Source organism: Lathyrus oleraceus, chromosome 1 (genome assembly GCF_024323335.1).
Source record: "Lathyrus oleraceus cultivar Zhongwan6 chromosome 1, CAAS_Psat_ZW6_1.0, whole genome shotgun sequence".
NCBI classification, from domain to species: domain Eukaryota; kingdom Viridiplantae; phylum Streptophyta; class Magnoliopsida; order Fabales; family Fabaceae; genus Lathyrus; species Lathyrus oleraceus.
The window spans coordinates 60536148-60562031 of NC_066579.1; the positions used below are offsets into that span (position 1 = coordinate 60536148).

Sequence of the window (25884 nt, forward strand, 5' to 3'; positions counted from 1 at the left end):
ATATGCAAACCGCGTCTTCAGTCATCATTCACAAGATTTTATAAATTTCAGTTTTGACTTCTTCTATAACTTTGACTTCAAGTCTTTCAGTCTGGTAATTCATTCATTATCAAGCACATAGAAACTCTCTCATAAAACTTGGCTTTATATAATAATTCAATATCATGCACACAAAAAACTTCTCCTTAAAGATTGCTATATAAAATACGAATTCTAGTATTACGTACGTTTTAATTACTCTTTTAAAAAAAAAAAAAGTGTCATTTTAATATAAAAAAATTATCCTATGACAAATGTGGTTTTATCTTTTTAATACAACATTAATTAATTTATTTAAACTTTAATTTTATTTAATATATTATAGACTATTTTTAAATCATTAAATCTTACTATTTATTTATAGAAATTTATAATAATCAATAATAAATAGAAATAGTTTTATAAAATTGTTATTTTTAATTATTAATTTTTTACTTTTTTTTAACCTATGTGAAATAATATAAATGATTTTTATTTTAAAATGGACGAAGTAATAAAGAAAGCAAAATAATCTACTTTACAAAAATGTTTTATTGGGTATATTTGTACTGAATTAGGAATTGAATAACTTATATTTAATGGCATAATGCTTTATTTTGTTTACACCATTAATCATTTTAGTAAGATCCATTACAAAAAGTGCATGTTTATTATTTTTAGAATGAAATAATTCTTTATTTTATAAAGTAGTTGTGTGGGTCACTAGACAAATAATCAAAAAGACAATAATAAGATAATTATTATTTTTTAAAATAATTTAATAATTAGAATTTATTATTTTAAAGATACTATGTAGGTTCAAATATGTGACTCTCATATTTCTAGAAAGTTATTAACTGAACTGACATAATATGATTATATTTAATGGAAAATAAAATTATTTTTATATCTTAAATTTAAATGAATACTAGCGCTCTCTCAAATGTAAGAAATAAGAAGTAGAGATAAGATGTGTCTAAACAATCATTTTTTAAAAAGTCAGTATATAATACTCTTAAATTTAGATATTGATACTTTTATCCAATCAAATTCTACTATTTAATATCAAATTACTTTTTTAAATTATTTTATTTTAAAATAAATTAAAATTTTAAATTAATTTTCATCAAAGCTATTGATACCCCAATCAAAACTTTTGGTTACCAAAAAGTTTACCTTAAAAAAATCAGCAAAAGAACATACACACCAAAGGTCACATAGAGTTACTATCACTTTGTTAGTTGCCACTTGATAATAGGTTCCTTTCACACTTACAAATTGTCTCTCTAACTTTTTTCTTCTAATTAATTAATTAATTAATCACAAAAACTCGTTTGACTGATTCTTCACAGAGAAAAAATCAATAGCTATAAATATATGCAACTATCATCTCATTCAAATTCATTATTACACCCAAACTAAACCATGTCAAAACTCTCTCAAACCTTGTTTACATTATCCATCATTCTCATAATAATATCATGTTATGCCGATAGCTCCAACACAACATCACCATCATCATCACTATGTCCTATTTCTCTTTGTGGCAATATTTTCATTCGCTACCCTTTTTGGATTAAGTCCCAGACAATCAACACTAGAGATCAATTTTGTGGTTATCCTGATTTTGGTCTTGAATGCTCCAAAAACAACAAAACCATAATCAATCTTCCAAGTGACACATATTATGTTACCGATATAAACTATGATAATAGTTCAATCACCCTTGTTGACATAGATATATTGGATCAAAAATGTCCAAGGGTAAGAAAAAACGTTACACTTTCTAACCTTCCTTTGTCTTTTAGCAAACTAGATTTGAATCTTAGTTTCTACTTCAATTGTAGCTCTTATCCTCCATATTTAGACCCTATAGGGTGCTTTAGAGTTAGTAATGATGAAAAGTTGAGGTCTTATGTTTTTGTGGATGGTGATGAAGGTGAAATTGGTTATGATAATTGGAAATGTGAGGATCATGTTGTGGTGAGTGTTAAGGTTGATGAGGTAAGTGATTTTGTTGGTAGTGTTGGTGGTTTGATTAATGGGTTTGGTTCAGCTATTAAAAGGGTTTGTACTTGATTGGAGAAAAGGGTTTGAGGATTGTGCTAAGTGTGAGAACTCTGGTGGATATTGTGGATATGGTCAAGAGAGTAAGAACTTTACATGCATATGTGGAAATGGTAGTGTTGTTGCTAAGAGTTGCAAAAAAGGTACATTTCTTTGCTTTTAACCTGTTTAGTTGTTCAATTAGAATTGTTTTGGCTCAATTTTTTTATCATTATATGTTGGCATGATTAAATCACATGTATATATTGTTACATATGTACCGTTCATAGTTATATTCTTTTGGTTTTTGATTTTAGTTTATAATATAATTGTAGTTCTAGTGACAAAATTTTATATTGAAGTTTGAAAATAGTGCCTTTCTTAGTCAAAATTTAAATTAAAAAGAAAAAAAATAAATTGCATGGAAAGAGAGTGGAAATTTCGTGGGTGACTTTTGAGTTGACTCTATGGCGGACTGAGAACATAATTAAATTCAAACATAATGAACTGAATTGCCTTAAAACATAACCTCCTCCTCTTCCTCCTCTTGTTCTTTTCTTATTCGTTCTCAACATAATGGATAATCATATCAATATTCCTATGATCATCTCTTTCTTCTTCTTCTTGTTATTAATAATAACCACTTTTTTCCCACAACTATCCCACTCTCTACCACAACAACTACCTCAAACCTTAAACAGTTATTCAATTTGTAAGCAACAGTCTTACAACTGCGGAAATATCACCAACATCTTTTATCCATTTTGGGGACAAGATAGCTCTACTTACTGTGGTGCCGGAAGCCCGTTTTACCTAAACTGCCACGAAAACCTTACTACTACCATTCTGTTATTCTCACAAAATTTCACAGTACTTGACATCAACACTAAGAAACATACAATCAAACTCAAGAGAACAGACCTATCTCAAAATCTCTGTTCTCCTCAATTTGATGATATTGTTTTGTCTTCTTCACCTCTGTTTCACTATCTCCCACACGTCAAAACCATCAACATATACTTCAATTGTCCTTCCAATTTCTCTCAATTTTTACATATAGAATCTATTTGTGGATCTCAGAATCAAGTATTTGATTCTGTTGCTTATGATGAGAGGCTGTTCAGGGATTGCGAGAATTATATTCAAGTGCCTGTAGGAGAAGATTTTTCCATGGAGAAAAATCATTTAAACCGTGATGAACTTGTAAGTGGCTTGGATAAGGGGTTTGAGGTGAATTATACTGTTAGTGAGGAATGTTTACAGTGTTTGGGAAATCAAGAAGGTGATTGTAGATTGAAAAACATTGATGATTTTGAGTCCTCTTGCTATTATTGCCCAGATGGATCCCATGCTTCTTCAACCCACTGTTCTTATCATCACAGTAGTATGTTTTCTATCCCTTTATCTCACATATAAATAAATGTGACTCATGTAGGAATCTCTTACTTTTTAGTTTAGTAATAGTATCTCACTAGAAAAAATATATAATTAGTGTATGCATGGTTGATTGAAAATTTGGCTATTTGTTTAGTGGAACAGGTCAATGAATTGGTTCAAGCTTATCTACATATACATTAAATTAAGATTACAATTTTTATCATAGGACTCCTAGGTTAAGATTTTCTGCTTTCTTCTTTTTTCCATAACAAATTACTTTCACAAATTTAAGTCATCTCATCCACTCATTTTCTTCTTGGAAAAGACTAATAACAAGTTTGAATTCATAAATCTTGGTATTACTATTCAAATAGCTTCTAGTCAACACCGTGTAAAATTTTCTCCTTGGAAAAGGCTAAACCCACTAGGAAGCAACGCATCCCCAGCAGAGTCGTCACTTTTTTGTAGTGGGGTATTCGTTACCTTTAGATTTATTGACTAAATCAAAAGTAAGCATACAATTCGAGTCGTCACCACACTTCTATTTATCCAAAGGAAAAGTTTGAAAGCAAACAAAAACCAAGTAAGAAGTTTTATCAAATCAAAAACTAATAAAAATGTCAGAGATCTGGGTAAGGGGGTTGGTTATGAAATGAGAAGTTTTAAGCATCTAAAACATCCTTAGTACTCTAAGGGAACCCTTTTTGCAAATGTGTGTTGTAGGTTGGTATTTGTGAAAATATTTGTGCAAACAAGATTGAGGAGATGAGAAAAGAATATACATATTATTTACAAATTTGTTGTTTGAATGGATAAATCCACTGCCTACGTACCATCACAAATGTAGGATCAAAATCTCGTAGTTCGGGGTAAAAATCTAAAAAGATTGGTGAATTGATTTGGTCAAAAGCCTTAAGGTCTTTTGTTATCAAAGGGAGAAAACTCAACCTAAACCAACAATCCACCATGTGAGGAGAGCTTCAACATACTAGTGAGGGATCCACCCTATAATAAGTATGGAAGACTTATAGTCCAATCACTAAGGATAATGTGAGGTTTACATCAACCACTATGATAACTCAAACCTATGGCTAAGGTTTATGAAAAAAGTTTTAACAAAGGTGGCCATTGGAACCACAAAAACAACTTGAAGTGAGTTGTATTTACAAGTTAGAAGTATTTTCAAAATGAAGTCAAAGTTGACTTAAGGTTCATTCAAAATGAGTATTAATGAAAAGAGTTTGAAAAATCAAAGGCATATGACCTAAGTTTCTAGTTTTGAAAACAATGTCAAAGTTTGCACAAAAATGAGTTTGGCTTGGGTTAGAGTGGAGAGAAGAAAAGAAGGGCTAATCCTAAATATGCAAAGATGAGAGAAGAGATAAAACCCTTGGAGTTCCCTTCTTGAAATCCTAGAGATGATTCAAGATGCTCCTTTCCTTTGGACTTAGCAAGCAAACAAGCAATCAAAACAAATATACATTCAAGCTCCTAGGATCTCCATTTAACTTGTCTCTCTTAACTTGGCTATTCATGACAATGATCCTTCTTACTATCTCAAGATGGAATCCCTATCACACAAGAACAAACAATCAAAAAGTTCACAACACAATAAGTGGAATTGACAAAGAATGAGTTTAGATTAGGGGTCCTTTGAAGTCAACTTTTAAGATTTAGCATTCTAAAGGCATGAGGCCTAGTTGCTCTTCAACAAGTTTAGCATTCTAAAGGCATGAGGCCTAGTTGCTCTTGAACTCCTTTAAGCATAGGTAAGGTCCTAATTCTAAGTCTTTTCTCTTTTTTGCATTGGGTTCACACAAACAAAGACAAAACAAACACAAAATAACAATATATTTATATACAATAATGAGCTCAAGTGAGCAAAAGGAAAATGACATAAACATAAAATATGAGCTCAAGTGAGCAAAGGGAAAAACAATATGAATAAATGAGCAAGAAAGTAAATTGCATTAAAGTAAATTGCAAGAAATTAAATGCTTGAATTTAAAGTTAGTAGTTAATGGTTATGTTAGTGTGTCATAAAATAATTTAGCACTATGTTAAGCAATCGTAAGTGGACTAATGTAGTACTCACACCTATCTGAGGTCGGTCAATAAAATTATAGGCAAATAAACATAAGTTAGAGATCATGACTAGTAAGTCAAGCTCCTACAACTTGCCATACCAAAAGAAAAGAAGGAAAATCTTGTATGGATTTCAGGTTTTTTTCTTGACCAAGAAGCAACCTATCTTGGACATAAAGCAACTCACTTGATCTTTGATCAAGTTGAGTTTGATTTGGATTAAAGAAGTTTAAGCCTCTCATATGTCAAGACTAACCACAAATCATTAACTCATTGGCCAAAATAAAAAGAAGAAGATGAAGATGAAATGAAATGGAAAGAACATAAGGAGAATTCAAAAGACATGTACAATTGGTCAAAATAGAAATAAATCACCATCAACCAATGTAAAACAGAAGAGAAATGAAGTTTAGAAGTCAACAAAGCCAAACATATTTTTTGGTACTTTTGAAATTAAAATAAATGCAAAATTAAAATGGACAAAATATAGTCAAACTTCAAATTCAATTCAAATCAACTTGGATAAGTCCAATTGAATCATCATAAGTCTAACATGGTCAAACAAGGTTTGATAAATTTTCTCAATAATTTTTTAAAACAGAAACTATTCAAAATCAATTAAAAATAATAAAATATAACACAAATGAATTAAAATCTCAAATAAATCTCAAATCAATTAAGAAATTGATGAGAATATTTTTCATAGACTTATCATGATCCATATGTGTTAAGAAAAATATTTTTGGAAGTTTTGGATATAAAAAAGTAATTAAAATGAATTAAAAACTATTAAAAACAAAATAATTCATAAAAAATATTAAATGAAGTCACAAAAATAATTAAAAATCAGATTATGAAACTAGATTTTTCAAGAATTTTTTTGCCATTGGTCTCATATTTTTATGACTTCAAATAAAATAGTTATGAATTTTTGAAAATAAAAGAAATTAAAACAGAAATTATAAAATGCTAAAAATCCAGGAGCGCTAGATCTGCTTCATTAAATGACGTGGACACATCAAGCGTTCCAGAAGCGCGCTTCCACCATAGTCATTAGTCAAACGCGTGACACAATGGATTAAAATAAGTCCAACATATGCACGGCCACACTTAGAACAAATAAGAGAGATCCAAAGGCTCAGGTGGTTCCACGTGGGGATGGTGGTGGAAACCACCATCTTCTCCGGTGGACCAACCAACTTCGGCCACCAGTTGTAGGTTTTTGAACCTCAACCAAAATGCACGAGCCAAGTACCAAAATGGAGCTGGGGTGATGTACATCACCTCTGTAACCTTGGATTGTCCTCAAGATTTCTATGTAATGAGAAATCTGAGCTTGAAAATCCAGGTATGAAAACTGAAATGCTTCAATTCATAAAATCAAGACCACCACTGGCCTGCCTCTTGCTCGAGGACTTCAGAAAACCATTTGACCACAAGCAATTCACATTGTATGATGAGATTTAGATCAAAACAGTTTGAACATCTACCTTTGAAGAGCAGCTTTGTGCAACACGATCTACTCAATCTTTTGCTTCCAATTTGATCTCTAGATGTGATATGAATGCAAGGCTAAGGAATAAGACTTGAAGATCAACTGATTTTGTTGAAATTTAAGCTTGAATTTGAGAAATAAAAATCAGAATTCCTTTGGTATGGTTGGGTTTTGATTTCAGCAGAGCTTCAGGTTGCCTTAAGATTGAGATTTGAATGAGGGAAGCATTGTATTTATAGCTGGAGCTGATGCCAAGTGAGGGAAAACTCGTGTGCATGAAGCTTTGGATCCTCCATGCATGGGCCTGTACAGGTGCATGTGAGGCCCAAAATCAAGTGGAAATGCAAGCTGATATCATACCAAGTAGAATTGGACGTGCAATTGGGATTGTAATAGCTTGTGCATGAAGATTCAAAGTGAATTGCATAATTGGGCACAAATGTTCACCTCTTCGAAAGTCACACATAGAAAATCCAAACATAGGCATGTGAGTAATGGTTGGAAAGGTCTTGACATAAGGAACAAAATCTATGTTGGACAAAAACCCATTTGGAGTTTGGAAATTTGTGAAAACTGGCCTTGAAGTTTGAGGTACAAAACATGTCTTTGAAAAATTTGCCAAAAGTGACCAACTTCAAGCCCTTCTGTTTCAATGATACAAGCCTCAAATGGAAAAACCTCCAACACAAAAGTTGTAGATCTTTTCCATATGATCAATTTTGACTTAATTTTGCATCATTTTTATTTTTTATGAGAAAGTTATGGGCACTTGAAGTTGGACATTTTCAAGATTCAATGATTTTGGTCCAAAGTGACCTATAATGTTTTGTATTATCACATGTGTTTATTTTAGGATTATGAAATTTGGTCCAACATAACATTTGAATTAGACATCTTAAGCTTTCCAATGCAATTGGTCTCACCTAAAAATCATAAAAAATAAGGAAGTTAGGTCCTTGGGAAGTTGACCCAAAATTAGGGTTTCAATCAAAATGACCTATAATGTTTTGAAATGAATGATGATCTTAAAAGTTTCAAATGGATTTTTTATGAACATCAAAGTTGTTCATATGGTTCTTTAGAACATGTTTGATCTTGGGGTCATCTTCTTTTTACAAACATATAAAAAGTTGTGTCTCAGTGGATCTCAGATTGGTCAGATGACTTGACTGGTCAACTTCTCAAGGTCAGACCTCAAATCTTGATGAATGAATGATTGGGGATACTCAAATATGTTCATATATGCATAAAATAGTGAATTAAAGAACTTCCCTTGATTGAATTTGATCATAGGTTGAGGTTGTTTCATGAGCAAGGCACAGTCAATGCACAACTGAATTAGGGTTTCCTTGGGAAACAATCCTCAAGCCCTTTGGTTTATCTTGATCAAATTGGCAAATTGAGATACTTGGGATGCATATATGATGATTAGGAACTTTATGAACCATTGTCATTCTTGTTTTCATCTTCATCTAGCCACTTCATTGAGCATAGGAGCCTCCTAGGAGCCTTGGATCTCATGATTGCTTGAGCTTCAAAACAAAAGAGATTAGTGACATATTTTTGTGCTTTTGGTTAGTAATCAAAATAATAAGAGCAATAATATACAATGCAAGCATGCTTGGTGGTCTCAAACCAACTCACACAAGTCCCACCCTAGGGTTAAGGAGCCACACATGCTATGATCCTTAAGGCAATGCAATGAGCAATGTTATGATGCCATGAGGGATCTTAGGGTCAAAATTAGGGTATTACACTTTTCAACATAGCTTTTATCATATAGCCATAATTTCCTAGAACTTTTATCCTTGTGAATTTTCATATTAAGAATTATCTTAACAACACTTAAGTCTTTCATGTGAAACTCATTTTCTAACATAATTTTCAGTTCATTTACATCATGTAAATGATTAGTAGTAATAAACATATCATTAACATATATTAACATGAAAATAAAAATTCCATAATCAAAGCTTCTAACATAAACACAATTGTCACACTCACACCTTCTGTAGTCAATCTGAAGCATGAAAGAATAAAACAGCTTGTATTGTTGCCTTAAAGATGACTTAAATCATACAAAGACCTCTTCAATTTACAAACTAGTATGTCATGTCCAGTGTTTCTAAACCCATATGATTGTTCCATATAAATTTACTCATCTATATTACCGTGAAGGAATGATGTCTTCACATCACTCTGCTATAAATGCATGTCTCAGCGGGCTACCAAGGCTAACATGACCCTAGTACTCCACCTGAAACTTCAGGTCTATGGTCAATTTCATTATATGGTTCCTCTTGTGGTTAAGGTACTATGTGCATATTGTTCACTAATGATAGGCCAACATCCACATGAATCATTTATTTGCTGAAAGTTTCTCCTTCAGATGTTGACACATCTGTTGCAACCGACTGCTCAAACATTAGCTACTCATAAAAACAACATCTATGTTGATTACCATTATCTTTTTAATCAAATCCTGTAACTTGAACCCTTTCATACCTTTTGCGTATCCGACGAAGACACACATCTTCGACTTTGGATCTAGTTCAAATCGATCTTCACATGATATATGAACATGATATGGATGCCAAAAAATCATTAAGTTGTAAAATATCAATAGGATTACATGTCCATACCACCTCTGCAACCTTCCACTTCAATGAAATTCGCGGTGACCTATTGATAAGATAACATCCATGTTAACTACTTCTATCCATAAACCTTTTATAGTCCAACATTCAACAAGATACATCTTTTCCTTTGAGTTAGACACCTATTCATTCTCCCTACATTCCATTTTGTGTGGCGTCTTATAAATCAAGAAATTTCTTTGAATACCGTGATCGTAAATACTTTGATTTTCTTCACGTTTGATTATCTACCTTTGTTTTCTACAACTTGAATTTGCTAAAGACTTTAGCATTTTACTTTAAGAAATACACCTAAATCTTGTGAGAAAGATTATTTATGAAAGTAAAAAATAGCTAGAACTACCCATGAAAACCTCTTTAATAGACCCCCACACATCTGAATGCACATATTCTAAAATTTCTTCTATTTTGTGCTTTACGGTCTTGAACCTAATACAACACTATTTTCCAAGTATGCAATATTTAGACAAATCCATTTTACAACTAAGAACACTCTTTAATATATTTTTTGTATGAAGTTCCATAATTCCATATTCCGAAATGATCTAAATACATATGCAAGAATTTTATTGCATCATTATCAAACTCACCTGTATAAAATTTATATTCAAAGTTTTCATAAAAAAAGAAATAAATTAAAAAAGAAAGGGAGTAGAAATTTTGCAGGTGACTATTGCGTTGACTCTCCAACCGACTAAAAGCATAACTAAAGTCGCACATTATAAACTGAATATATTCTCTAAACATTATATTCAAATGTTCATAAATATTAAATAGATCTCTTTCTTCTTATTCTTTTTCTTGTTATTAATAATAATAAGCACTTATGTCATCGCCTGAGAACTGTCACTCCTGCTCGAATCTACAGCCTCAGAGGAAACCTTCTTTTTATGTTGGTATCTTCTCCATGTTCTAGTCATAGGCTTGTTTCCTAGGTAGTTAAAGCACGTGAATACTTCTTTGATACCTATGAGCTATCATGGTATGATGAGCCCGTACCAACTTCGATCAATCTCCGTTTTTGTTGATCAATGTTTTTTTACTTGTAGATCTAATCCACTCACCAAGGGGAACATTGGTATGTGGAACATAAGTCCTCTTCTGGTATGTCTTGTAGGGAACTTCACTTTTGTCGAAAGAAAAATGGGTTCTCATGTCGTATCAACCAACCTTTCTTGGCTGTTAGGGCTTGATATTTTCAAGGTCTTTAGAAGCCTCCTTATTGAACACAACACTGCAACAAGGACATAACATCACCTCAGACCCTTTGAGTTTGCACTGGTACAAAAAGTCAATCAGTTCTTCCTCAGCCTTTGGGTAAACCACTTTCATCTTCTCAGTATAATTCAGTGTAGTCACTTCTTTGACCTTTGTGTCAAGACCTTCAGTAGTCTCAACCATCATAGCTCCGCAGGTCGATGAAGTGTGCTTTCTCGACCTATAGAGGATCTGAATCGATTATCATTGGTGGCTTCTGTTTGTCTCCAAATTTCAACCTGCCATCCTTTAGAGCAGTCTGCACCAAATCTTTGAAAAATAACACTTTGAGACGTTTTATGACCAAGAAAATTATGATATTTACAAAAACCTTTTTATTCCTTTGTTTCAAAGGTCGCTTCTTTATACCTTTCGGCACTACGATTTTACCATCAGCAACTAGAAGATGAAAAATTTCGTCATATTTGGTTACCTCAAATGTATAAGTTTTTGTAATAAATTTTTCGTTTTTACTTGGTTTGACAAGATTTTTCCCATTTGAAGGTATTAAAACCTTGCAAGCATATGGAGGCCATGGCTTCAATTTTTCTAGATTAACCTTATTTTCTTTAACACATTAAAAAACATGTCAATCTCTTGACTGTTTTTGTCTGTCTCTACAAAACTAACTTTTCCTTCCTAGGGTGTCGATTTGATCTAACCTTTTCATCCTTCAACTGTTCAACTTGTCTAACCATGTCTGCTAATTGGGCCATATCCCTTAAGTATCGGGTATCTAACCTTTTCGTAATTAAATAATCTAGGCCACCTGCAATCATTTCATCTAAATCATGCTCAAGCACTTAGTAAAACATCTCGACTTCATTAACCTAACCTAACCTAACCTATTGAGATAGTCATCTATCAACTCAGAGAATTTCCTCTTTACACTAGCTAATTCTTTCAGGATAACTTTTTATTGCCCCATATAGAATTACTCATGGAACACTCTTTCTAGTTGATTCCAATTATATATGGAATTTGGAGGAAGGGTGGTGAACCATGTGAAACGCTCTTAGTTAAGGAATTAGGGAAACAATTATTTTTCAAGTTTTCATTATTGGCCAAATCACTTGCCTATGATTGATATTGAGAAATATGCTCGACGATGGATTCACTAGTATCGCCGCAAACTTAGTGAACTGACGGACTTTCCAACCCCTTGGGAGTTTAGTCTGCAATACATACTCAAACAAGGAAGAAACCAAATTTGGCTTGTGAAGACCAATTTTAAGGCCATTTTGGACTAGGATTTATTCCGATAAATCGGCTATGTCATTTTCCCCCCATGCTTTGTTGGATTCTTCCAACCACTTAGTCTGCATCTTGGTTCCGATTGACCAACACTATTCCTAGGTCGTTTCGACCTAAGTCCCCTTCGACTACCTCGGGGATGGACTGGTCAACTAGTTAGGGCATAACCCGTTGTTGCACTTGATTGTTAGAAAAACATTCATTGTTTGTAGTTCTTGGATTTTAAATTACCCTAATTGCTTGGATTTGAGGGACTGGTTAAATAGGCGCTTTGAGAGCACCAAAGAAATCAGACATCCGACCCATTTGAGGCACCAATTACTGGTAATTATGGTTTGTGTTTTAGATTAGGGGATTAAACATATCACATATTCGTTAGGTAAGCATATTGATCATATCATGGTTGTTATCTTCCGTTTGTTGTCTCATAGCCAAGAGGGAACTAGTAGTTAAGTGTGGCATAACTTGAGGTATATATCCTTCTTCTCCTTAGGGTTGTGTGATTTCAACTAAGATTGCTGATAGCAGGTCCTCATTCTAAGTATCGATTAAGAGGAGATGCAATAGTCATTGCATTGTCTGCATAAGTAGATGCATTATTTTGTAGGGATGTCATCATTGTAGTTGGAATGTCATACGAATATTCCCGACTACCAGGGGGTAGAATAAAGCTTGGGAGGAAAGAAGGCATATGGTCTCTTATGGTAGTTTGTGTAACTCTGGGAGTAATATAAAAACTGATTGTTTGTGGTGGGGGAACCACCAATTCTGGTATTGTCGTCGAAGATGAAATTTGACTTATAACAGGAGCAATTACTCCAACATACATTGAAGTCCCTGCACCACCAACCATTAATTCGATTGGTTGTTCTTCTACATTTTGAGCACTGTTATAGGGAAGGGAAGGATTTTTCGACGATTGATGAGCCATCTCAATAATTTTAACACTCCTCACACACATAAGCACCCATACATTGCGAATATTGCATGTATGAAGAACAAACCAGACAATAAAAGCACAAACACTTTTCTGCAAAAGTTTAAATTTCTTGCACAAAAGGGTCCCAGTGGACGTGCTAATTTTCTTACTGGTATTTTTGGTAAACAAATCACAAGCTTTATTTCACTTAAAGGATTAAACTCAAAAAAATCCTAAGGACAGTTTGTACAAAAAGTGTTTGAGAAAGTGCATTCGTGCTTGGTAACTTCACGTTTTAAGCTAGGATAATTGGGTAGAAATTCCAATAAGTAAAATACAGAATTTCTTGAAATGGTAAAGCAAATGAAAAATATCATAAACGAAATCGAGTAAAAAATGCTTAGATTAAAAGTGGTACGCAAATTCATACATTTATCACGAATCTTTATATCTCTGTAACTTGGATGTTTGAATGTTATAGAGAATAACAATGAAAATTGTGAACCCTTGTTATAGAAATCAAATAGACTTATATACATACATGTATATCAATAACCGTAAAAAACGATCAACTCTCCAGCATTCGACACATACACTATTACATGGCATTTTGTGCTTTGCTTTTCTTCCATGTGTCCTCAGTTCTTGAACTCATGCAAAATCATTACTTTTGTCGAAAAACATCTTCAGGTCTTCCAACTGCCTCTGTCGTGAATCCTCCCTGTCGAACTTTGTAACTTTGGTGTCTAAAACATGATTTGGCTACATGTGCTTAGCTTATGTATTCATCCCACCTCCACTCTTGTCTAACATGCTAAGCCAAAAATCTAGAGTAAACAGTATGATTGATCAAAAAAATCTGATCCGATTCGATCCAATTTCACACGACTTAATTTGGATTGATTTTTGGTTATCCAAATTACAAAATATATTTTTATTAAGATTATAATTTTTTTAATAAATAATGTATTTAATATAATATATAACATATAGTATACTAAAAATTAATATTATAAAATAAGAATGATCGATTATGATTGAAACAAATGAAATAATAAAATAAGCAGATTAAACTAAATTAATAAATATTTTTAAAAAATATGTATCATAGAATAATAAATTAACACAACATATCATATTAATAAAAGAAATTAATAATTATAAAAATATATACACGCGGTTCGGCTTGCTTTGGATCGGATTTGAAAAATCAATATGAAATTCGATCTGAACAGAGCGGTTTTTACAAAATACCATTCAAACACATTCAATAATATTCGGTTTTTGCGGTTTTCATTTTTTTGGATCGGTTTTCAGTTTTTATTTGGATATGTTTGGATTTGAATACCCCTGTTTGACCATGATACTTGTGATTACATTCAATTTATTTATTTTTTCAAATTATTATCGATGTCGACGTGTTAGTGTTAGTGTCAGTGTCATATTCGATGTCTACACCCATTTCCAATCAAGTATTTCATTAGATTTTTTAAAATTAGTGTTTCGTTGAGTAAAAAAATGTCCATTTGCTTAGTGGAATAGGTTAGTGAATTGGTTTAAGCATTTGAATCAAGCATTTGTTACAAGTTGTAATGATAGGTCAATACCTATATACCAATAGGTTAAAGATAACCAAAAATGGAAAGAAAAAAGGGCCTAATTAACTTCCTAACTAATTCTTAACAAACTAGGAAAATAGAAAATGGGTCTTATGGCCAAAAGAAAAAAATGGTCCTATTGTATTTAATACCCCCCTCAAGTTGGATTGTGTATGGTGTCGAGTCTCAAATTAGATATGATAGAAAGCAAAGTTGGTGAGTGCAGAGGTTTATAAACATGTCTGCTAAACTAGTTTGTGCTTAAGGCAAGAAGTAAGTACATGAGCTCTGACTGAATCTTCTCTCGAATTACATGACAATCAAGTTTAATATGCTTGCTCCTTTCATGAAATGTGGGATTATGGGCTAGATAGATTGTTGATTTAGTGTCATAGTAAACAGATGTTGGTTTTGAAATTTGGATGTGTGCGTCTTTAAAGAGATGTTGAAGCCGTTGTAACTCACATGTCAAAGTAACCAATGACATGTATTTTGCTTTAGTGGAAGACCTAGATATTGTATTTTGTTTATTTGATTTACAACTAACTAGAGAAGAACTAAGAAGAACACAATAACATGTGATGGATTTTTCTTGTGTCAAGGCATCTTGCTGAGTCAGAGTTTACAAAGGCATGGGTTTTGAGAGGATTGTTAGCAGAAAAGAAAATACCACTAGCATGAGAGGATTTAAGGTATCTTATAATGTGAATGGCTGAATTGTAATGAGGTATAAAGGGATTAGACAAACTAAATGAGGTGTTGAATTGAAAATGAAATGTTTGGTCTACTAGTGAGGTAGATCAACCTGCCAATTGTAGCGGGGTATTCATTACCATTAGAGATATTGACTAAATCCAAGGTAAACCATACAAGTCGAGTCGCCACCGCACTTCTATTTATCCAAAGGAATGGTTAGAAAGCGAACAAAAACCTAAAAGTTTTATCGAATCAAAAACTAGTAAAAATGTCAGAGATCTGGGTAAGGGGTTGGTTATGTAATGGGAAGGTTTTAAGCACCCAAAACATCCTAGGTACTCCTAGGGAGCCCTTTACATAAGTGTTGTTCTAGTCTAAAGGGTCTAGGTATATCTAAAGTACTATTTACTAAAAGGAAGGTTAAAAGAAAATGACTCGCAAGGATGTCGCATCCACTGCCTACGTATCTCATCTGAGTATGAGAATCAGAGTCTTCGTAGCTCGACTACCTATGGGTTAAAGAGAAGTGTGGTCGGTAAGACGTCGCGTCTTATGCCTACGTATCTCATCTGGAATGAGAATCAGAGAAAAACATAGTTCGGCTAACTAGGGTTAAGGATTGCCATCTGAACATGGACTTACAAAAGAGGACACCAGCTGTGTCAAAGGAGGGTGGGCAGTGTGTTCAACGTCCTAGCAGTAGGTGTCGCAACTTGCTGAATCGAGTCTTAGGCAGTTACCTCTTTGCAATAGAACAGACTGACATGCCACAAGATCGGAGACACACGGAAGGTCTAAAAGTGGGGAAGCTCTGCTCTAGAGTTGTCATGCAATATGGACCTATGTGTTAGGATTTACAAAGGGGAACATCTACCTAATGCTATCATGCAAAGAATAGGGGAATTCTACCTATGTTATCATACAAAGGGTTCTACTTGACTTGTATGGTTTACCTTGGATTTAGTCATCTTCTGCACAATCTTCTTTATGTTCTTATTTGCTGCCTCAACAACACCGTTCATCTTAGGACGATAAGGGGAAGAGTTGTGATGTTGAATGTTGAAGTTCTTGCACAACTCTTTCATCATTTTGTTATTGAGATTAGAACCATTATGAGTAATGATTCTTTCGGGAATCCCATAACGACAAATGATTTCTTTCTTGATGAATCGGGCAACCACATGTCCGGTGACCTTCGCAAATGACGCTGCTTCGACCTACTTGGTGAAATAGTCGATGGCAACAAGGATGAAGCGATGCCCATTGGAAGCAGTCGACTCAATCTTTCCAATCATATCAATGCCCACATAGCAAATGGCCACGACGTAGACATCACATTCAGAGGATTTGGCGGCACATGCACCTTATCAACATAAATCTGGCATTTATGACACTTCCGAGCATATTTGAAACAATCAGATTCCATGGTCATCCAGTAATAACCCGCTCTCAACAATTTCTTAGCCATTGCATGTCCACCGGCATGAGTATCGAAGGAGCCTTCATGAACTTCCTGCATTAACATGTCCGCTTCGTGTCTATCCACGCATCTGAGCAAAACCATGTTGAAGTTCCTCTTATACAACATATCGTCTTTGTTCAAGAAGAAACTGCCTGCCAATCTTCTCAAAGTCTTTCTATCATTGTTGGATGCCCCTGCAGGGTACTCTTGATTCTTCAAAAAGCACTTGATTTCGTGGTACCAGGGCTTGTCATCAACTACCACTTCAGCAGCAAACACATATGCGGCCCTATCAAGGCGCATAACATCAATCCTGGGAACATGGTTCCACCGAATCACCTTGATCATGGAGGATAGAGTAGCAAGAGCATCTGCCATCTGGTTCTCTTCACGAGGTATATGATATAGCTTTACTATTGTGAAGAAAGTCAACAGTCTTCTCGTGTAATCTCTGTAGGGGACCAGATTAGGCTGGAGAGTATTCCAATCATCATTCACTTGATTGATCACTAGAGCTTAATCTCCGAAGATGTCCAGAGTCTTGATTCTCAAATCAATGGATTGCTCGATACCCAAGATACAGGCTTCATGCTCAGCTTCATTATTGGTGCATTCAAAAGTCAGACGAGCGGTGAAAGGCATGTGGGCACCTTTCGGAGTGGTAATGACAACACCAATTCCACTTCCTTTGGCATTGACGGCCCCATCAAACATTAAAGTCCACTTTTCATCTGGATCAGGTACCTCCTCAACAACTGGCTCTTCACAGTCTTTCATCTTGAGGAACATGATGTCTTCATCCAGAAAATCAAACTTCATCGGCTCATAATCATCAATAGCTGCTGAGCAAGATAGTCTGACAGAATACTCCCTTTGATGGCTTTCTGGGATGTATACTGGATGTCGTACTCTGTCAGTTCCATTTGCCAATGAGCAAACCTTCCGGTGAGAGTTGGCTTCTCAAATATATACTTGACTGGATCCATTTTGGAGATCAGTAAGGTCGTGTGAGTCAGCATGTCTTGTCTCAATCGCTTAGCAGCCCATGCAAGTGCACAACATGTCTTTTCAAGCATTGAGTATCTCGACTCACAATCTGTGAATTTCTTACTCAGGTAGTAGATGGCATGCTCTTTCCTACCTATCTCGTCGTGTTGACCGAGAACACAACCCATGGAATTATCAAGTACTGTCAAATACATAATCAGCGGTCTCCCTGGGACTGGAGGCATAAGGATTGGAGGATTCTGCAAATACTCTTTTATTTTCTCGAAAGCCCTTTGGCAATCATCATTCCACCTGATAGCCTGATCTTTTCTTAACAATTTGAATATTGGCTCACACGTGGCTGTTAGGTGAGAGATGAACCTTGCAATGTAGTTCAACCTCCCTAAGAAACCACGAACTTGTTTTTCTGTTCTTGGCTCAGGCATTTCTTGTATCGCTTTCACTTTGGCAGGATCCACCTCAATCCCTTTTTCACTAACAATAAAACCCAATAGTTTTCCAGATCTCATCCCGAAAGTACACTTGTTCGGATTCAGCCCCAGCTTGAATTTCCTCAAATGTTCAAACAGTTTCTGCAAATTCACCAAGTGTTCTTCTTCCGTCTGAGATTTGGCAATCATATCATCAACATAAACCTCGATTTCATGATGAATCATATCATGGAAAAGAGTTACCATAGCTCGTTGATATGTTGCCCCAACATTTTTCAGACCAAACGACATCACCTTGTAGTAGAAGGTGCCCCATGGGGTTATGAAAGTTGCCTTCTCCATGTCTTCTGGTGCCATCTTAATTTGATTATATCCAGAAAAGCCATCCATGACAGAGAATACCGAGAACTGAGTCGTGTTATCCACCAAAACGTCGATGTGAGGTAATGGGAAATCATCTTTAGGACTAACTCTGTTCAGATCCCGGTAGTCAACACACATCCGTACCTTTCCATCCTTTTTAGGTACTGGAACGATATTTGCAACTCATGGCGGATAATTTGTAACCGCTAGAAACCATGCATCCAACTGTTTTTGCACTTCTTCCTTTATCTTGACAGCCATCTCTGATCTTGTTCTTCTGAGCTTCTGCTTGACCGGAGGACAATCCTCTTTGAGAGGCAAACGGTGTACCACAATGTTTGTCTCAAGCCCTAGCATGTCCTGATAAGACCAAGCGAAAATGTCAACATACTCTTGCAGCAATTCCATCAGCCCCTTCTTCACATTATCTTCCAAAGCAGCCCCTATCTTGATTTCTCTCTTGGCGTCCTCGGTGCCGAGATTAATCACTTCAGTAGACTCTTGATGCGGTTGAATGACCCTTTCTTCTTGTTTTAACAACCTGGTAAGTTCTTCAGGGAGTTCACAGTCTTCATCACCCTCTTCTTCAGCTTGAAAGATTGGATTTTCAAAGTCGAAGCGAGCCATAGCAGAACTGTTATCAATAGGATCTGTGATGTGCATCTGCATGAGTGATGGTATGTGCTTATGAGTGTGAACAAGAAGTGGAAACTAAACAAAACATTACCAAATATATATATATATATATTTGAAAACTGCAAAAATAGAAAGACAGTGAGCAAAATATTTGAATGCAAAAAGATGTCCTTTATTTATGATAAAAAATGCAGGTATCCACATAGATGAGCCCTACAATGAGTCATCACGCCCTGGGCGGAACGTAAGACTTGGATATGCATGAATAAACAAAGAAAATTACTCTTTAAGAAGAGTGACTTGGATAATCTCTTCAGAAGACCAGTTGCGGAGAACTTCACCCGGGACCCTTGGACGCACCCAGTTGCTAATGTCGCAATCACTACCCCCATCTTCTTTGTTGATTGCAGAGACCTGGCCGTACTGAATGATGTCAGCACTGGAGAAAGTAATCGGCTCTTGATGAGTCTGAGGCGTTGAAGTTGTAGAAGTCAATGCCGGCTGATACCCATTCCCAAACTTGTCTTCCTTTACAGGTAAATCCACCAGACGTCCCCAACCGGGATCAACACCTGAATTCACCAAGGCCTGTGCCTGCTTGAAGGACGACAAAGAGGCACCTGCTTCAACCTCTTCCACTGAAGCTGCATACTTGGGAATTACAAAATCAGCAGGAACAACATTTGTAAATTCTTCAGCATCTTCAGGAAAGAGAGGATCAACATCTACATTCTCAACAACCCCTTCAACAGACCTTTGGGTAGATAAGTCTTCAGCTTGGAGGATACCATCGTCAAGCAAGGCCTGGATACCCTGCTGCAACTTCACACAACCCCCACTCTGTGCAACACAACCCAAACAACCGCTCCCACAGCCGGGGAAAACATCTGCCTTTAGCAAGTATTCTTTGATTTCTAACAGCGGAGTCTTCAACTTCAACACCTCATTGACTAATTTGACTTCTCCTTCAACCATGTTAACATTTGCTCTACCATGTTGCAGCATAGGATTGTTGACAACATTAGGAGCCAGCGCAAAGTTAATGGCCTTTGAATCAATAAGGTCCTGAACTACGTGCTTAAAAGCTTTGCAGTTCTCAATAGTGTGGCCAGGTGCCCCATAGTGGAAATTACACCTAGCATTGGCGTCATAACCCACTGGAAGCCTGCCAATGGGAGGAGCCAAAGTGCGTAACTGCACAAGTTGCAAATGTTGAAGGTTGGGAAGCAACTGGGCATACGACATCGGAAGAGTGTCGAAACACATATCCATCATCCTCTGTCTCTGTTGATAAGCAGGTTTGTTACCCTGTTATTGTTGGTATTGATTTTGTTGACGTTGAGGTTGTTGTTATTGCACTGGTGCTGCAGCCGGAATGGTCACTGCTGCAACACAAGGTTGCTGATGGTAATTCAGAAAACTGCTCCTTCGGTTACCTCTGTTCTGATAAGAAGATATGGCATTTGCATCCCCTTCTCTCCTCTTCTTTCCTCCTAAGAACGACTTCTTTGACCCCGAAGATGATCCAACCCCATTTTGGATCTTACATGTCTTCAAGTAGTTCTCCACCCTCTCACCGGTAGAGGCCACATCAGCAAAATTCGAGGCGTTGCAACCCACCAGACGCTCCAAGTAAGACCCAGGCAATGTGTTCATAAACATGTTGGCCATCTCTTTTTCCAACATCGGAGGCTGAACACGGGAAGCCAACTCTCTCCAGCGTTGAGCATACTCTTTGAAGCACCCATTGCTCTTGAGAGACAGATTCTGGAGCTGAGTCCTGTCAGGTGCCATATCCGCATTGTACTGATATTGCTTCACGAAGGCCTCAACCAAGTCTCTCCAGCAGCGAATATGGGCTCTGTCCAGCCTCATATACCACTCCAAGGATGCCCCAGCTAGGTTGTCCTGGAAGAAGTACATGAGCAACTTCTCATCATCAGAATACGCGATCATCTTGCGGAAGTAAGCTTGCACGTGAGTCTTCGGGAAAGAGTTTCCATTGTATTTATCAAACACGGGGACTTTGAATTTTGGCGAAACTCTCACGCCTGGGACCAGCCCCAAGTCAGCAACATCCACACCATGAGCATTCTGCCCTTCCACAACTTTCAACCTCTCTTCCAGTCTCCGAAACATAGGGTCCATACCATGGCCCATGCCAAAGTCCTCCTGAAGCAGGGGGAATTGATCCTCTTGATCATCATGGATGGGTTGTTGACCAAGGTTTCCATGTGGGATTGGGATAGGCCCCAGTCCATTGGGTCTATTAGCCTCTCCAACGGGAGGATCAGCCACAACCTCCGGTTGAGTAGTAGGGGGATTCCCCTGTACCAACAATCTAATCTCCTGCTGTCCCTGAGCCACTCCTTGGACCACTTCCATGAACTGATTCATGCGAATCCTCATCTCAGCGAGCTCTGCTTGCAAACCTTCCATTGCTCTCTGTTGATTCCTTCGGGTACCGTATCGGTGAATGCCTGAGTCAGTTATCCTAATAATGGAATACCAAACAAGATGAGAACACTGCGGCGGTACCTGTTATGCAAGACATGCTAATGAATATGCAAATGCAATGACATGTTTATCAATTTCAAAGGGTATTCTACCCCTTAATTCCAGTCTCACATTAGATAAACAATGTAAGAAACCCCCGACTAGATTCAAGAAGAAGATATAAACCCCTAGGAATAGATAAACATGATGCATGCAATGCTTATGATTTAATTTTATATCAGAGGAACTTTAGAGTCTTATTTGCAAATTTTGGAAATATTAAACGTTTATCACATACGGAAATATCACGTCAATTAATATTTGGAAATGTTTTTACGCCAAAGAAGTACAGTCTTGGTAACCAAATACAATACAAGAGAGAAGGAAAATGAACATCCTATGGATCCCTAGAAGCAATCATCCAAAGCCCTCGAGACCGGAAGATAAGTTGCACGAAGCCTCTTCACCTCCCTCTCATAGGTTGCCTCCATATATGCCTTCTCTTTGGCGAGTCGATCATACTTCCTCTTCCAAAACTTGAAAGACTGAGGAAGTAGAGAAGTCAATGCATCATCACGATCATCAATAACCTGGTGCTCAAGGAACTCTATCAAAGCATCCTTCTCTCTGATCTGCTGAAGCAACTCCTCTCATTCACGGATCCAAGCACACGAACGGTCTTCGTCTCTCAACTCCTCTACTCCTTGGCTAGGGAGGGTTGAAGGCCCAACCACAACCAAAGGTGTGGGTCTTGGGTACTCATAAGGCATGAGGTACTCGGAAGCTCTCCTCCTAACCCAAGAGGTATAAGGTTCCAAAGCGATACAGTTCTTCGGTCCTAGCTCCTTCCTTCCTTTCTTATGGATCTTGCGCCAAGCGCGGACCATCCTGCCCTTCAAGCCTTGGGGATCTTTACCCTCCTGAAAGAACACACCCTCTAACAGAATGTTATTGGATTTATCCTTTAGGGGGAACCCAAGCTGACGACGTGCCAAAATAGGGTTGTAGTTAATTCCACCGCATGTACCAAGAAGAGGTACATTGGAGAATTCACCACAAGAGTCAACAATCTGCACACCATCATATACACGGTTGTACCAAAAGATATCATCATTAGTGAGAGACATAAGTCTCGTGGACCACCGTAGACATCCTTTGTTCTCCTTGAAGGTGAGCGTCTGAGGCAAGTGCGAAATAAACCACTTGTACAACAGAGGCAAACAACACACAATGGTACCACCGCCCTTTGCATTCCTCATATGCAAAGAGAAATAAGTGTCACCCAACAGAGTAGGAACGGGATTAAGAGTAGAGAAAATCCTAATGGCGTTCACATCCACAAACTTGTCGATGTTGGGGAATAACACTAGCCCATAGATGAGAAGTACAAACATGGCCTCAAAGGCGTCCTCACTCATGGCCTTCCCAAACATAGTAGCTTGATCAATGAGGAAATCAGACGGGAGACCTTGAATTCCACCTTTGGTAGTCATATGAGCACCAATAATAGATTCATCTATACGCAACAGATCAACAATCTCTTGAGAAGAAGGAACTCTCTCCAAGCCACTGAACGACAACTGGTCTAGGATAGGTATGCCCACAAGACAGGCATACTCCTCAAGCGTGGGCAAAAGCTGGAAATCCGGAAAAGTGAAGCAATGGTACAAGGTATCATAGAACTGCACCAACACACTCATTAGACCTTCATCCACTTGAGTAGCCAGAATCGACAAAAGCTTCCCATGACGAGCCTTGAATTCCAAGGGATCTAATACATAGGATGTCAAACTCCTTAACTCTTTCAAGTCGAGTTGTCTGAAACTGTACTTCTTCGTATTCCTTCTTTGCTTATCCATGTCTAAAAATTTGCAAATAGACCTCTTAAGTTCCTTGAAAGTTTTCTCATTGTTGATGATATGGATGTGTATGAATGCATGAATGCATGGATGCAACAATCACACTCAAGGATCAAGCAAATCACACCACACAAAGGTCATGGGATGGATCAAGTCATCCTTAATATCAATCATCCATTTTGGTGGATTATGGTTTACACCTTATCAACACCGAAGTTCCATTGATATTAAGAATACATAAGAACGAATCAACCACGAATCAAGGGTTTGTTGCGAGTCGCGAGCATGGAGTCTTGGTTAAGAACCACCCAAAGGGAGTGTACTATGGTTAAACCTGACAATCATGTTCTACAAGAGGTTCCCATAGTCATCATCCCATCTTTCGGATATTATCGGATAAATGACTACTCGTATTCCAAAAATAATCTCAAGAGAGACTCTTATGAGTGTAGTATCGTGTAACAATCGTATCAAATCTTACACTTCAACGATCTTTCCACTACGTCCTAAAAATAGGCCAAGATGGGCATGGTAAATTAAGGTCCTTGGCTTCTAAGGCATATATTGGAAAGAGTAATGCCTAACCACGACTACTCGTGTGACATTATTGATCCCAACATAATCTCCACCAAGTGAATGGGCTTGCAAGTTAACTTGCTAAGGAATAACTCCACACAAGTCAACAAGACTATGCCATTCTCCTATCCTAAATGCACTCGAGTTCGGGTATAGAACTCATCTCACGAAGATCACCAAGCATACAAGGAATTAATATTCAAACAATTCAATCATTACATACAATACAGTAATCCCAAATTGCACAAAAATATGTCACAAAGCAATATACCATACAATACAACAAATATGAAAAGTAGGCAAAACCCACTAGGCAAATGATAAGTCCCCAGCAGAGTCGCCACTTTTCTGTAGCGGGGTATTCGTTACCATTAGAGATATTGACTAAATCCAAGGTAAACCATACAAGTCGAGTCGCCACCGCACTTCTATTTATCCAAATGAATGGTTAGAAAGCGAACAAAAACCTAAAACTTTTATCACATCAAAAACTAGTAAAAATGTCAGAGATCTGGGTAAGGGGGTTGGTTATCCAATGGGAAGGTTTTAAGCACCCAAAACATCCTAGGTACTCCTAGGGAGCCCTTTTCATAAGTGTTGTTCTAGTCTAAAGGGTGTAGGTATATCTAAAGTACTATTTACTAAAAGGAAGGTTAAAAGAAAATGACTCGCAAGGATGTCGCATCCACTGCCTACGTATCTCATCTGAGTATGAGAATCAGAGTCTTCGTAGCTCGGCTACCTATGGGTTAAAGAGAAGTGTGCTCGGTAAGACGTCGCGTCTTATGCCTACGTATCTCATCTGGAATGAGAATTAGAGCAAAATCTAGTTCGGCTAACTAGGGGTTAAGGATTGCCATATGAACATGGACTTACAAAAGAGGACACCAGCTGTGTCAAAGGAGGGTGGGCAGTGTGTTCAACGTCCTAGTAGTAGGTGTCGCAGCTCGCTGAATTGAGTCTTAGGCAGTTACCTCTTTGCAATAGAACAGACTGACATGCCACAAGATCGGAGACGCACGAAAGGTCTAAAAGTGGGGAAGCTCTGCTCTAGAGTTGTCATGCAATATGGACCTATGTGTTAGGATTTACAAAGGGTAACATCTACCTAATGTTAGCATGCAAAGAATAGGGGAATTCTACCTATGTTATCATACAAAGGGTTCTACTTAATGGGTGCTACCTAAACGGAACAAGAGTCGACGGATGGAGCGCGGAGAGGAGTTACGGATAAGGGTAGATGGCGATGCCGGAGGCAATCGACTTACAGGTAGATGGTGATGCCTGAGGCAATCGACTTACAGGAGGATGGATGAATGCGTGCTGGTTCTGTTAAGTTTTGAAAATGATTACTCGATGTTGGATCGAGCTTTTGATCTTACTTTGAAATGGTTATCGGATGTTCGTTTTAATTCTTGTATTAACAGGTGACTAAAGAAATAAAGAAATAAATATTATACACTTTATGGGAGAGGGGTACATTTGTTATGAATGAGGATTGTTCATGGCAAACAAACAATAAGAATATATGCCTCATACATCATACAAGTAGGCAACAGTTATTAATCAGATCGGATAAATAAACAGTATATAATCAAACCAAAGAATCAAATAATGGAGCATTTAAACAATGCATGGAAGTATGAACATG

General features: G+C 36.8%; 2 protein-coding genes across 4 annotated transcripts in view; both read left to right on the forward strand.

The window, feature by feature from the left end:
- The first annotated feature begins 1443 nt into the window (after window positions 1–1443).
- Window positions 1444–2431, forward strand: LOC127091338 (LEAF RUST 10 DISEASE-RESISTANCE LOCUS RECEPTOR-LIKE PROTEIN KINASE-like 1.2). The gene is made up of 3 exons (XM_051029958.1): window positions 1444–2022; window positions 2075–2228; window positions 2382–2431. Exons 1-3 carry the CDS (start codon window positions 1444–1446, stop codon window positions 2429–2431), a joined length of 783 nt encoding a protein of 260 aa, XP_050885915.1.
- Window positions 2422–25884, forward strand: part of LOC127115096 (LEAF RUST 10 DISEASE-RESISTANCE LOCUS RECEPTOR-LIKE PROTEIN KINASE-like 1.4) — a 97711-nt gene continuing 74248 nt past the window's right edge. For all 3 annotated transcript variants that reach the window (XM_051046772.1, XM_051046777.1, XM_051046783.1), the window contains exon 1: window positions 2422–3448. In XM_051046772.1, the coding sequence (XP_050902729.1) occupies window positions 2641–3448 (808 nt within the window). In that variant the 5' untranslated portion in view covers window positions 2422–2640. The remainder of the gene's footprint in view (window positions 3449–25884) is intronic.